General features: G+C 43.0%; 1 protein-coding gene across 3 annotated transcripts in view; it reads right to left on the bottom strand.

Annotated features, from left to right (window-relative positions):
• CEP162 (centrosomal protein 162) overlaps positions 1-14,618 on the bottom strand; it is a 70,356-nt gene that overhangs the window by 40,588 nt on the left and 15,150 nt on the right. The window contains exons 10-13 of one of the 3 annotated variants that reach the window (XM_084754947.1): positions 8,501-8,695; positions 7,902-7,983; positions 2,692-2,974; positions 1,280-1,541 (exon numbers count right to left, since the gene is read on the bottom strand). In XM_084754947.1, the coding sequence (XP_084611073.1) occupies positions 1,280-1,541; positions 2,692-2,974; positions 7,902-7,983; positions 8,501-8,695 (822 nt within the window). The remainder of the gene's footprint in view (positions 1-1,279; positions 1,542-2,691; positions 2,975-7,901; positions 7,984-8,500; positions 8,696-14,618) is intronic. The other 2 variants (XM_084754948.1, XM_084754949.1) reach the window with 2 other exon arrangements.

Genomic DNA, 14,618 nt, shown 5'->3' with positions numbered 1-14,618 from the left:
TATAAAAATACTGTTGCCTTCATCTATCAACCCATCATTCACCTTGAACCCTTCTCAGTCACCTTGACACTTCTGTTTTCATTTGCAAAGGTTTCACCATGCTCAGGCCCCGGCAAGCCCTGGGCTTCGGTTCCTCAGTGTCCCTTCCCTATTAGCTGCTCCCGCACACCGGCATGTTCTGGGTTAGGAGAGCTAATAAGAGCACTTTCTGCTCTTGCAGAGAATCTGCAATCGTGCAGTGACCTTCTGACCTCCAACTCAGTATCTTTACGACGCCTGCTTCCTATCTCCCCTTCTTTCCCGCTTTGCTGCCATCTAATGGCACCGTGTTATTCCTGAGAAGACTGAAGCAAACAGAAGGATGCGCCACTCTCCTCCCTCTAGCATCTGTCCAGCTGCCAGTTTGCTCTCTCTTCCCTGTGCCTCCACATGCCCTACCACCCAGGACTGTCCACACTCCCAGCTAATGCAGTCCTACTGTGCACCATTACAGTTCTGCTGAGCCAAGGATGCTGCCCTGGCAACCGGTCTCCACCCTACTACTGCACCGTCCATTTCTTTTTCTTTCAACTACCTACTACACTGTCCAGCTTTTTCTTTCCTAGCAGCAGACAAGCGTACAGTTACCGCTGCTACTAAGAGCGAAGCCAAACTTTTTTTTAAAACTTAAAAAAAAAATGACTTATGCATGCATTTTATGTATACGATTGTTTTGTCTACATGTATGTCTGCCAACCAGAAAAGGCTATCAGATTCCATTGTAGACAGTTGTACACCGCTTTATGAGTGCCGGGAATTGAACTCAGGACTTCTGGGAGAGCTAACTGCTGAGACATCTCTCCAGTCTGAAATTTACCTCACTCCAGCTCCATTTCAGTGACTCAAAGAAGGTTTTCTTGTCCTGTTTTGTTGTTGTTTTTTAAGACAGGGTTTCTCTGTGTAGCCCAGGATGCCCTGGACTCACTTCGTAGACCAGGCTGACCTCAAACTCACAGAGATCCACCTGCCTCTGCCTCTGCCTCCCGAGTCCTGGGATTAAAGACGTGCGCCACCACGCCTGACTTCAAGCCAGTTTTTATATTACCAGTTCTACCTTTAAACATATTTCCATCAGCTACTTTCACTGCCTTCACTGCCACTACCCTGGGTCAAAAGCTATAAACTAAACTTTCCCAAAAAGGAGTATACAGTTCTTTACTAATCTCCTTTACAGAAACAAAGACAACTAAGCAATGCATTATATATATCTGATTCTGTCTTGAGTAGAATATATTCTTACCTTTTTTTCTAAATTGATTTGAGGTGGGAATGGATCTCACGTTTTTACTTTTTGCAATGTCCTTTGAGGTTTTCTTTTCAAGAGCAGAAAATAACTGGAGTGGTGAACTGGGTTTGCCGTAGCCTGAGCTCCGAGCTGATGCGTAAGGTCCGCTCTGTGGCTTTTTCTTAGGCAAAGCAGGTGCACTTCTGACCTTCTTATGTGGAACCTGTTTACCAGTTACAGGCGCCTCTTTCTCAACACTGAGCTGTGGCCTGGGAGTCTGCATGCAAGTACAAACTCTTTAGGATTGGAATAAACGTCAACTACTGTTGTTAATGAAAATTTAACAGATTGTAATTGGCAAATAATGAGGTTTGTGAAGGGCAAACTACTACAGCGAGGTTCCCTAACTCATTATAACTTCAGTGTTTTAAAACCCACCTTCAAAATTAGCATTAGGACAAAGTCCTTCACATTAATAAAGTAAAATAACCTTGTGTATGTGTGGCTACTGGAATAATGAAGGCATCAAGGAGGAAGATACTTTGAAATAACAACCAATATCTTTCTTTTCTCTGGATTTAAGGTACATTAAGAATGTCTGTATGTAAACAGCGTGGGGGTGTACGCCTTTAATCCCAGTACTCAGGAGGCAGAGACAGTTGGATTGCTGTGAGTTTGAGTTCTGCCTGGTCTACAAAGTGAGTCTAGGACAGCCAAAGGTGACACAGAGAAACCCTGTCTCAAACAAAACAAAACAACAAAACAAAACAAAAAAGAATGTTCATACTTGTGATGGCTAATGAACAGTCAACCCGACAGGCTGGCTGGAGATGGGCCTGGGGCCCTGCGGAAGGAGATCACCCTGACTGTGGTGAGGGGCGCAGCATTCCATGGCTGGGACCCCAGACTACACAGAAGGGGAAGGGAGCTGTGCTGCACCTGGGATTCACTACACTGGTCCTCCTTCATCTCAGCTGCCTGATTGAACTATGAGCTAACAAACCCTTTTTTCCCCACGTCATCCTTTCCAGAGTATTTTTATCACAGTAACAATAAAGGAATTAATACAACACCTTGCCTCAATCCACAGAAATGAGATGCTTTATAGAAAATACAATATTAGAAAGTAAAGATAAAAATACTGGAACCTTGGGAGCCATAAGCAGAAAGATAAAAACAGAAAGAAGGACAACGAAATGTGACTTTTATCACAGTTACTAATCATAACCCTGTAAAAGGCTAACTGTCCTGTGATGCAGACTGTGAGGAAGAGGAGCCATGGGCAACACAGAGATGCAGAGACTATTTCCTGAAACTATTCAAGTCTTACACGAGTTATTAAAAGGAAAGAGAAAGAAAAGCAAAAGCAGGAGAGAAGTGTAAGGATGACATCATCAGCCCCACTAACCCAAGCACATACGTCTTACCTGCTTAGTCTTGTCATCCTCAGGCAATAGTGAGGGGATAACAGATGTTTTCTTCTTCAAAATCTCAAGGTACATTTTGTCCAAATGCTCTTCTGTAGCAGTTGCTGCTGGACAGCTGCTGTCCATGCTCTCACCTGCTGTCCTGTATAAAGCCACACTCTCATCGTGTTTGTGGGGAAATTGGCTCAGGTGCCTGGGGTCTTGAGACATAGTGTTTGTGTTTATCTTGAGCGGTAAAAAGCTCACAGATTCCCTTTCTTTACTGTCGGCTGCTTTCTTAAGGCTACAGAACAAAGCAGAGCACAGTGTAAGCTGCAGGCAGCACAATTCCTCAAGCTCCTCAGTTAGTCACCATATTTGTACGTACACAGGAGCAGTAACTATCCACATGAAGTTACAATATTAAACATGTCACTTACATGACAATGCAGCACAGCACAACACATCACATGTTAACCTAGGTCACTCCCCGGTTATCATGCAACTTTATACTGTTTTCTGTACTTTTGAGACAGAGTTTATGAAGCCCAGGCTGGCCTCTAATGCATTTACTAGAGGATAATCCTGAATTCCTGATCCTTCTGCCTCTACCTCTGAGTGCTGAGATTACAAGTATGTGCTATTATGTCTGACTAATTTCAGATAATTTTAATGTAGCACAATAATTCTTATCCATAATTTCTTATTAAATCAACATGTACTTGAAATAGGGAAACTTTTTATAAATCTCTGTAAGACTCTTAAGTGACTACAATTTATAACGAGGAATTATGGGGATAAATATTAAAAAGCATAAAAATAACCACAGCATGGGAAAGTTATAAACTAAAAACAGAAAAAAAACCACCAGAATTTTAAAATTAAAGCATTTACCACTTAATGAACTGAAACAAATTAGACAAGCATCAAAAATGTCAGAAATAGGGCTGGCGAGGGGCTCAGTGGTTAAGAGCACTGTGCCCATGTTTCAGTTCTTAGCACCCCCAGAATGACTCACAACTGCCTGCAGTTTTGGGGGACTCAATCTTATGATTTGTGACTGAAGAACAGTTTATGAGACTCCTGTTTCTATGTTATGTGGAGTAGCTACTCAGTAAATGCTGGACACTTCTAAACTACTTAGAACCACTGGGAAATATATCAGTTTCTTCCTTGTTCACAGCAGCAGAAGCTGTGTAGATGCTAATCTGAACTGCTTCCTGTTCTTGCTGGGTACCAACTAGGCTGCATTTCCTTGCTCCCTTGCATTGAGATGGGGCCATTTATTAGTTCTTGCTGTTAAGATGGGTAGGCTTTAGGTTTCGGGAAACTGATGGTAGAGGCTAGAGAGGCAACAATGTTTTTGCGGGAAATATTTGCTAGTCCGTCACCTACAAGTTCAGATGAGGCAGACTACATGACACACCTGGAGAGTAAGAGAGATAAGAATAAGGAGGAGGCTGGAGAGGACATGGCTGCTTTTGACAAGCTATCACAAGGGACCAGATGACGCCAGGACAGAATGGGCTCTTCTAGAGAACTGACAAGACATGACTCAGAAACGCAAGACCTACTGGGTATACTGTTCATGTCTACACACCAGCAACAGGACTCAAACTGGAAAGCTGGTATAAGAAATAGAATTTCATTAGGTTTTTCCAGTGGCAAGAGTGCCTGAGTGTTTCTGACAAGGGCCATATATCCTGTGTGTTCCTCAAAGGGGGGGCGGTTAGTGTTCTGAGGGTCAAGAGCCAAACACCTCAAGTAGATCTAAAGTTTCATCTAGCAAACAACCTTGACTCTAGTTACTGAACGTGGAGCTGACTGGAGCCAGACAGACCAGGGGCCGCTGAAGGCCTGCAATCATTCAAAAGCAAGGAAAGCAGAACAAGCCCCAAAGCCACAATATGGGAGTCTGAAAACTACCTGCAGGCAGGAAGTCGAGTGAGAAAAAGTGTGTCACCTAACATGGCATGCTCCCCTCACAAAACCCACTTTGGCTTGGCCAGTGTTGATGACCTGAGATAAACTGTCCAAGGAACAGAAGCAGGGGCCATCTAGAGCAATGCAGTCGTAAGTAATTCCAGAAGGGTAGAGTAGCCTAGGCAATCCTATTATCTAACGTAGGGGTTTTCACAAGGTCCTTCCAGTCTTTTCCAAGTGGCAGCTCTGCCTGGCTCTATTTCCTCAGACTTGGTGTTACTGAATGGACCACTGGGCAGTTCCGTGCCTGTATGTGGGTAGGGGTAAAAAAGCACAGTGCCTGCCTTCTACGTCTGCGCTTTTAGGTGAAGAATCACACCCAACCGGACGGGCTGTGCTTCACTTGGGTATCAAGGCCTTCCAGATGCACAGAGCTCTGAATGGGACTCAGGGTAAGGGAAACGGCCGCCACCGGCCGACTGTTTATTAGGAGGGCCCTAATTAGACACTGCCAAGCCAGGCTGCTTCTCTTCCAAGCACATGAGCAAATCACACTTTCCACCTTCCTGGGACTGGTTTCCCAAGTGCTGGTTCTGAGTGACAGAATGCAAGCGAAAGTGACAAGCCTCTTCTTTACTGGCTGGATGACACTACAGCCTCAAAGATACAGAGGTCACAGAAGACTGGGCACTAAATGCTTACACAGAGCAGAGCCTGTACCAGCCTCCCTGACCCAGGTGGGCTGAGAGTTGATTGATGACCGCTAAAGGTTTTAAATGCGCTAATGGCTGTATTGGTGACATTTCTGAAATTACTGTTCCTTGAATCAAGTAAGTGTATTTGTCTTCAGATTTTTTTTTTCTGTCTGTTTATTCTCTTAATTTTTTTCTTGTGGTGTATGCATTTAACATAAATGTACATTTCAATGGTACAACATGCCCATCATGTTGAACAGACTTTCCCACATCTATCCCCACACAACTGAAACTCTACAAGCATCGAAGACCCTCTCCCACCACCAAGTCACTGAAATTCTACTGCTGCAGGTCTGGCTTTTCTTCTTTTTGTCCTATGATTTTCAACCACCTCATGTAGTTCAAACACACAAGAACATATGGTTTTTTCATGGCTGACTTACTTCCCTTAACAAAACATCCTTGTGGTGTATAGGTTGGTTTTACACACACACACACACACACACACACACACACATTTTTTAAGGTGTTTTGAGACAAGGTTTCTCTATGTAGCCTTGGCTGTCCTGGACTTACTTTGTAGACCAAGCTAAGATCCGCCTGCTTCTGCCTCTCTAAGTGTTGGGATTAAAGGCGCGTGCCACAACGCCTAGCATGCTGTACAGTTTTATGTCAACTTCATACAAGTTAAAGTCATCTGAGAGGAAGAAGACTCAATTGAGAAAATGCTTCTATAAGATGGGTGCTATAGGCAAACCTATTTAGAATTTTCTTAATTAATGATTGATGGATGTATGGATGGTGCCATCCTGGTGCTGGTGGTCCTGGGTTCTATAAGAAAGCAGGCTGAGGGCTGGAGAGATGGCTCAGAGGTTAAGAGCACTGACTGCTCTTCCAAAGGTCCTGAGTTCAGTTCCTAGCAACAACATGGTGGCTCACAACCATCTATAAGGTGATCTAATGCTCTGTTCTGTCATGCAGGCAGCACTCCTCCACGGCCTCTCCATCGGCTTCTGTCTCCAGGTTGCTGGCCTGTTTGATCTCCTGTCCTGACTTGCTTTAATGATGAACAGCAATATGGAAGTGTAAGCTGAATAAACCCTCTTCTCTCCAGGTTGCTTTGGTCATGGTGTTTCATCACAGCAATAGTGACCCTGGCCAACACAATCCTCAATGTTCCGTTACAGTAGTTGCCTGAAGCAACTGGCAGTGGTGGAGGGGAGGGACTAGCGCCCTTCTACACTCCTACAGGAAATGTCAAACAGCACAGCTGCTGTGACAACACTGTTTCAGTTCATCGGAGAGCGAAAACACATTTCTGTGCGATCCAGCAATCCCCTTCACGGGTACATACCTTGAATAACCAAAAGCCGGGTCTATTCCAGAAAAGCTGTTTTTCCTCAGCTTTTAAACAAATATAATAATGTATGCTTTAGAATTCACATCATTAAAATAATTTACACAATGTCTAAAATAACCTCAGCAACATTTACATCCCCTCCTACATGGATGAGTGCACAGGCCGTTCTTTACAGACACTGACTAGCATACAGATCAGTGTGCAAGCACAAGACTCAGCATTTGAGGGGGGAGATTTTAGCCTAAGCGCCACTGTGTCTTTTTCCTCTCAACTACAGTAAGTGTCTCACAAGGCCAAGAAATTGCAAGCAGATTTACCTAGTAAGAACATGGTAGAAGCAGGGATTCAAAAATTTATCTGGAAACACAAATGGGATGGTGACTGGATGGTTTCACAGAAATACTTCACAGAATCACAGGCTGACTGTGTTCTCAGACGACAGACATATACCCTTGGACAATTACTTTAACCTTCAACCTCAGTTTTCTTGTCTGTGAACTATGGAAAACAGCAGACTATATTGGTAACTGCTGAAGGGCTGAGCTAACACACAAAGAGAGTGTGCGGTTCTTGTCGAGACTAGCCTAGGATGGTATATGTCAAGGGTTAGCACCATCACCATCTGGCTCCAGTCTGATCTGGGTACCTGGGAGTCATCTTTGAGAGGGAAGTCTGAAGATGCCTGCCCACATGTTAGAAGGATGTGAGGGACAGGATATCATACTACAAAGGCTGCACCAATGCAAAGCTGTCTGTAACAGGGTACTGATGGATGAGAGAGCCCTGCACATACTGCCCTAAACACTGGAGCTAGAGGATTTCCACAAGGCTGATTTCTCTCATGACCTCGAAGCTTGCCCTGTGAGATAATGCCAGCTGGTGACTAAGTCAGAACTAAGTGATTCATAAAATAGAATTACATTTTAAATTTCAATTAATTTAAATAATCAATTAATTTCCCTCTCGCGTTGAACCAACTATCTATGTGCCAGTGAAAGATGAGGAATCACATTTTCAGTGAGATCATTAGGACTACTTAAAGGCGCCGACTTTCTTAGGAGCTCTCTCTCTCTTAGGACTAGAGTGTCGATGGAGACCCTGTGGCTCCTGGGTGGACACATGCAAGTTTGTAGTTTTCATTAACCAATCACTAGGAACGATTTCAAAGAAAAGATGGTTGTAAGTTCCCTGTGACAAAACAAGAAGCAAACCAGTAAGCAGCCCTCAGCGAAACAACCGTCCAAACCTCATACCTGACAGGCTGCAAGTCAAAGCCACGGAATCCATAGGAATCCATCCTGATAGGTCTCATCAGCTCCTCTACTGTGGGCAGATCTATGGGGGTAGAAAGTTGAATCAGAAGCCAAAATGCTGCCTAACCTGCTTAATTTAGACACCGAATACCACCCAAATCCATTGTTTCTATACTTTATATAGTTAACAAAATGGCATGTACAATAAACTAATTTTTAAAAATTGCACCAGGAACCCTTTCTATGAACTTATAAAATACATCTCCATTATCTATACCCAGACCTCACATACATACTTACAATGTGGTTTTTTTTTTTATAAATCTCAAAATAGTATTTTCTATTAAAAGGCACTAATACATATATATACGCATGACAAGTTTGCTGCACATCAGAATGGGGGCTGTAGGCTGCGCTTAGCTCTAACTTTGGAGCTGACCCAGGTGGGGTTCCATTTGATCGTGCCCTTTACATCCAAACACTGGGAAGTCATCACCACAGCAAACTGTTCTTCAACGGGCACTATTTAAAGAGGGTAAACAGTAGAGAAATTCTATCTGCTCAATATTCATCCGTCTGCTAAATCTTCCAGCCTTTACCAGATTCGGTGGTAGAGATGTTCTTTGAAGACTCTTCATTTTCTTGAGGACCGTCTTTTACAGAGCTCTTGACAGTTTCCACAGTGCTAGCCTCAATTCTGGGTTCTCCTGTGTCTCCCAGGGAATGAGCTATGTGACGGTAAGCCTGATGCACGGCTTCAGTATCGCCACTGCTTTGTCCATAAGAAACACCTGCTGAAATAAGTATAGTTCCTGCGTATCACCTCGTGATAGATAAAACACTGAAGTCGCTCCTTAGTCTCTTAAGGAATGGTGAACAAGGCTGCAGGACAATGACAACATTATAGAAGCAGAGTCAAGCAGAAACCTGGGTAAGTTATCAGTATGAAGTCACAACAGTCGAGACGGTCCTGATGTAATTGTAAAGTCTGACTCCAGCAGTCACTGCCTTCTCATTGTCCTGAACTGACCTCTCTGTGCTGGGTAAACCATCTGCACTTTCTACACGGACACCTTCCTCTGACGGATCCTGGTCTTGCCTTACCATCACCATTCTCACCCTGCTGTGTGGTACCAACTCAGTCTGTAACGGTTCTACTACAAACATGCGCCTCTAATTCTGCAAACCATCAAGTTCCAACATCTTGTTAAAGCCGCTATGGCTCAAAGCTGTTTCCGCATGGCCAAGTCCAGTCACGTGTCCTTTCTGAGCTTGTGACACACCTGACATTATACTTTAACTGGTCATCTGTTGCAGTCCTTCATGATTGGAAAGCCCTGAGCTCGGCCCCTTTGTTACTGACACTCCCTCCTCTCTGCCTGATCTGAGGAGCCCAAATCCACACATACCCTACTTGAAGAATGCCACATAGCCCTTAGGGAAATTACAGGTCCAGCTCCCTTTCTCCCAATAGAACCTGCCCATCAAGCACCTGGGATTCCTGGAATGCCTCCCCATGCTAATGAGGTATCTCAGTACCTTTGCTCTTCAGCCAGTGACATTCACCTACCTGGATTTCCTCACCCTCTCCCCAAAGTTTACCCTTGTTTACCCCAAATAAAATTGATCTGCCTCCTGAAGCTGATACCAGAAGGTCATTTCCGTCCTGCTCAGACCATGGAACCCCCAGTTTGTTGTTTCTGCTCCCTGTTTCTGAGGACCAGTGCCCAATGACTCCAGGAATGAGAAAGAACTACAGTAATTGTTTCTTTTATATCTTTTCTTCTTGTAATTCCTACCACTTCAGTGTTTTTCCATTTTTTTATTCATCAATGGCCCAGCAAATGGTCTGTCTCTAGCCCTCTTTTAAAACCCTCTGACTACTTTAAAAAACCCAATTCTTTCCTTTTGACATGCCTCTCTGCCCTTTCCTTTGTTTTAAAGTATTTATTATTATTATTATTATGGACTATATGGTGTGCATATACATACAAAGCATATATGTGTGTGGGGGGGGTCAAAGGGCAACACTTGAGTTGGTTCTCTCTGTCTGCCTATGATGGTTCTAGAGACGGGGCCACCAGGCTTGCATGGCAAGTACCTTTGTCCACCGAGCCACCTCTCTGGACGCTTCCTCTTTTTGAGAAAGGCTCTCAGGTAGCCCATGCTGGCCTCAGGCTTGCTATACAGCTGAGGATGACGTTGAACTTCTGATCAAGTGTTAGGATTACAGGCATGCACCATCATGCTTGTTTTACAAAGCAGTGAGACTGAACCCAGGGCCTTGTGAATACCAAGCAAGCATTCCAACAACCTAAGCTGTATCTGTAGCCCCCAGCTAAGTTTATCAAGGCCCTCAATCTTATCTACATGCCTGTTTCATTATTCCCAAATCTACATTCCTGCCCCCAACACTTTCCAAACACCAAACTCTCTAAAAGACATTTGTATTACCTTATAAAGTCAATCATACAACATACTCCCAACTAAATTAGTTACATTCCTCACCAAAACTTGTTTTTCTACCAGCATTTCTTAGCTAATGGTTCCACTATTTACTCAGCCACTCAAAGCAGACACCACTGTGATGTTACTTTCTATTCTTCATGCCCTAGTACCCTTCCTCCCAACAGCTGACAAATTTTGGGGAAAACTAATGAGAATAACAACCCTACTTTTAGGAATGCTTGATTAATGTTCTATAATTTTAATTTTAACAGTGAATCTCTGAAAATTAAAGAATAAGCCATATAATGAAAAAAATATATAAATAGGGTGGCCAGGCTCCCCTTTTGACACCTATGCCTAACTACTGCTCAAAAATGAAACGGCTTACATAATCTCATGTTCCATACAAGCAGAAACTGTACAGAACACAGGTCATAAGGGCATTTTCCCCCCAGCTCCTAAATACAGGGGGAGCTGAGGGCCATGGAGGTGTGTGTAGTAATGCTTTACAGTGAGGTTTCTTTCCAGCTAATGCTTCAGGTCACCCAAACTGCTTGGAACACACATACAAAATAGAAAACATCTTAAATAAACTAAAAACTTGAACGTGGAGGATACTATTAGAGCAGAGTTTCCAACAGTTAAAGAGCAGAGCTCTCTGAAGACAGTCTGAGGGAAAGGTCCGCTCTGCCATTTCATACTGTAGTGAACCTACCCACCTCCTACAGTCACACCTGGGGACAACTGAGGAAATCAATTTTACAAAAAAAGAAAAGGCATAAAATGTGTGTGGTTTTTTTTTCCCTACAAAAACATGAGGATGGTGAATGAGCTGCTGAGTGCACGACAGAAAGATGTGACTGCTGCGCAGTGGGGCGGCACCACAGCACCACACATTCATGCTGTTTAGTAAGTGCGAAGCTGTAGACCTCAGAGCAGAGGCTCTCAACCTGTGGGGCTCAACCTCTTTGGGGTCAAATGACCTTTTCACAGGGGTCACACATCAGATACACTGTATATCAGATGTTTACATTATGATTCCTAACAGTAGCAAACTTGGTTATTTAGTAGCCAGGACATAATTTAATGGTTGGGGGTCACCATAACATAAGGAGGAACTATATTAAAGGATCACAGCACTAGGAAGGTTGAGAACCACTGTCTTAGAGCAACAAAGAACTAAAAGTGTGGGGAAAAAAATGACCTAAATGTCATTTAGGACCTAGAGATACCAAGTAAGGCTGCCTTGGAAGCAGAGCAGAGAAAGGTTCTTTGTCAATGGAAGGCATAGTAGGAGTCGTCCCACAGTAATGCAAATGAGTGTACTTTGTGAACTTTACGTAAGTAAGAAGGCTTACTTCTCTGCCTTACACTGAAAGAGAGAAGGCTCTGTGTTGCTTTCAACTATAGAACGTATTCAATTGTCACTTGCAGAGAAAAGGCCTAGTGTCACAGGACAACAGTCATCTTGTGATGACTACTCCAGCCATCATCCATGACACAACAATATGACAGCTGTCTGGAAGACAAGTAAAAATGAGGGAAGATAATATAGCCTTGCATTCGGAAAACCTCACTTTCGTATTTACTAACTTTTTAATATAGCCTAGCGCAAAGAACTTCACGATGCTAATGAAAGACTGGTTTGACGCATTACCTACCCAGGCTGCTTATCCCTAGTAGAAACATGGCAAATCAAAACAAAAAGTCACTGAGCCTTCCCGTTTTTACAGCAAATTCAGATGCTCACCCATAGACTGTCCTTCAAATGTACTTTAGGGCCTCTAGATAAGCTCCACACCCTAAGGACACCGATTGTTTACACTCCACACCCTATGGACACCAGTTGTTTACACTCCATGCTTCCTGTGCTGTATACAGCTTGAACTAACTGAAGACTACCAGGAATGAGGACAAGCAGCATGCGATCGCTAGGTCCTGCTTACTGAATTCTTTAACTTAAAGGCAGTGTGTGTGCGTGTGTGTGTGTGTGTGTGTGTGTGTGTGTGTGTGTGTGTACATATGCCACATGCATGCCCCAGCTTATGTATAGAGGTCAAAGGATGACTGTGGAGTCAGATTTCTCCTTCTGTCTTTACAAGGATTTTGAGAACTGAACTCAGGCCATCAGGCTTGCACAGCCAGAACCGTTACCTGGCGAGCCATCTCTCTGAGGCACAATCGCTGACTCTTCACGATTAGTTTGCCATAACATCCTCATCCTAAAGAGGACGAAATAGGCTTAAGGGCATTAGTAGTTCAGTGTCACACAGCTCATAAGCAGGAAAGCTGGGAACATGAATACGAGGGTGTGCAACAAAACCACACTGTACTACCAGTAACTAACAGAATCACTGCAGATTCAAAAACGCTTTGTATTACCTTGAGCAATACATTTTTGGCTTCTGAGTTGTCTGTATAGCACACAGCAGCGCTTTTCCTATTGTTTTATAACAGCAATGTTTCAAAAAAAAATTAGTCCCACAGATGTTTGGCTGGAATCCTGCTTTGAAACTTAAAATTGTAATAAAAGCTAATTTGTACAACCAAGTGTGTCACTTCCACTCTCTAGAAGTGATGTAATAACTCTTGCCTTCTTTACATGTTTCATGCACATTTTAACACTCCTCAGAGCACTCCCCACAAACCTAGAGAAGACTTGGATCAGAAAAGCTGTAGTTATAGCCTCTTAAAAAAGCTCATGGCTACTTACCAAAAACTATGAGGAGACACAGACTGTCTGGTGTGGCAGTGACACTATTGCATAAAAACCAAGGGATGTATTCTACACACATGTCATCAGGGTAGAATACTCAGTTGGGGGACAAATCAAAACTACGTCTATGATTCATTTGCTTGTTTTGAGAAAAACAAGGCCTGGATGTCCTGGAACTCACTTTGTACACCAGGCTGGCCTTGAACTCAAAGATTCATCTGCCTCTGCCTCCGGTGTACTGGGATTAAAGGTGTGAGCCACCACTGCCTGGCATGAAAAGATCTATCTTTTAGGTATTTTTTGTGTTTTTTTTCTGTTTGTTTTAGACCTCATCTTTTTAAAATTTAAAACATTATATATGTATATGTACATATGTTTATTTATGTGTACGTGTGTAAGTTTATTTATCTGTATGTATGTGAGTGTGTACAAGCCATGGTGCATTTGAGGAGGTCAAAGGACGATTTGCTGCAGTTCTTTTTTCCACCATGTGGGTCCTGGGGATTGAACTCAGGTGGTTAGGTTTAGTGGCAAATACCTTAACTGGCTGAGCCATCTAGCCATCTCCAAGACTGGGTCTTTTTTTGGTTGTGAGCCTAGCCTTTAATGGTTGAACCATCTCTCCAGCCCAGACCAGTCTTTTAATGTAGCCCAGGTTGACCTTAAATTTGGCATCCTCCTGTCTCAGCCTACTGAATGATGGAACTATAATCAGGTGCCACCACACCCAGATTTTTTTCTAACTTTAATTTTCTACTCGGAGGTGAAAATTATATGAAACAAGACTAGATAGTAATGATTCTTGGAAGATGTTGACCAAAAATAAGAGCTATACTAAGATAACGTAGTTTGAGTCTTCTTGATTTTTGATCTAGATGTTGATTACATGGGAGTGTTTACTATTTTAAAAATATCATTAAGCCAGAGACCAAACAAGATGGCTCACCGGGTAAAAGCTATGCTATATAAGCCTTTACATCTGCGTCAGATCCTCGGAACCTATGGCAGAAGAGAACTGACCCCTGAAAGCTGAACTATGACAACATGTGTGCCATATCACATGTGTCCCCAGAGATACAAATCATACACACATGCACACAATACAAAAATAAAAAATACATAAAGTACATTGAGTTATATAACAGGGCACAGGAGCCTTTCTGTATGTAGACTGTACGGAAACAAGAAAGCAATTAGTATAAATAAATCCTAAGATGCTCAGGTTGGTCTGTGATTTCTACTGTTTACTTGACGAGCAGTGCTAAGTTCCACTGTGGGAAATCAAGAATTTATTATACTTTACATGAAAACTAAAGATGGCGATGGGCACAATCCTAACTTCATGGACGATCCAATTGGTAATGTCCATACTGCTTTACAGGTTGAAGGCATTATTGCAAATTTGTTATAAGCTTTAAGGAAAATAGTTCAGAATTTAAGGGTGTGACCTTGACTCTCCCTAAGGAGGGAACTATACAGTGCCCAGGGGAGACTCGCGTCCCCTACATATGGTGAACTGGACAGAACACCGCAGATGGGCACAACCAGTTAGC

Source organism: Acomys minous (genome assembly GCF_964271855.1).
Source record: "Acomys minous genome assembly, chromosome: 13".
Lineage (NCBI taxonomy): Eukaryota > Metazoa > Chordata > Mammalia > Rodentia > Muridae > Acomys > Acomys minous.
Note: the sequence above shows the minus strand (reverse complement) of the source record. Positions and strands in the feature narration are given on the sequence as shown.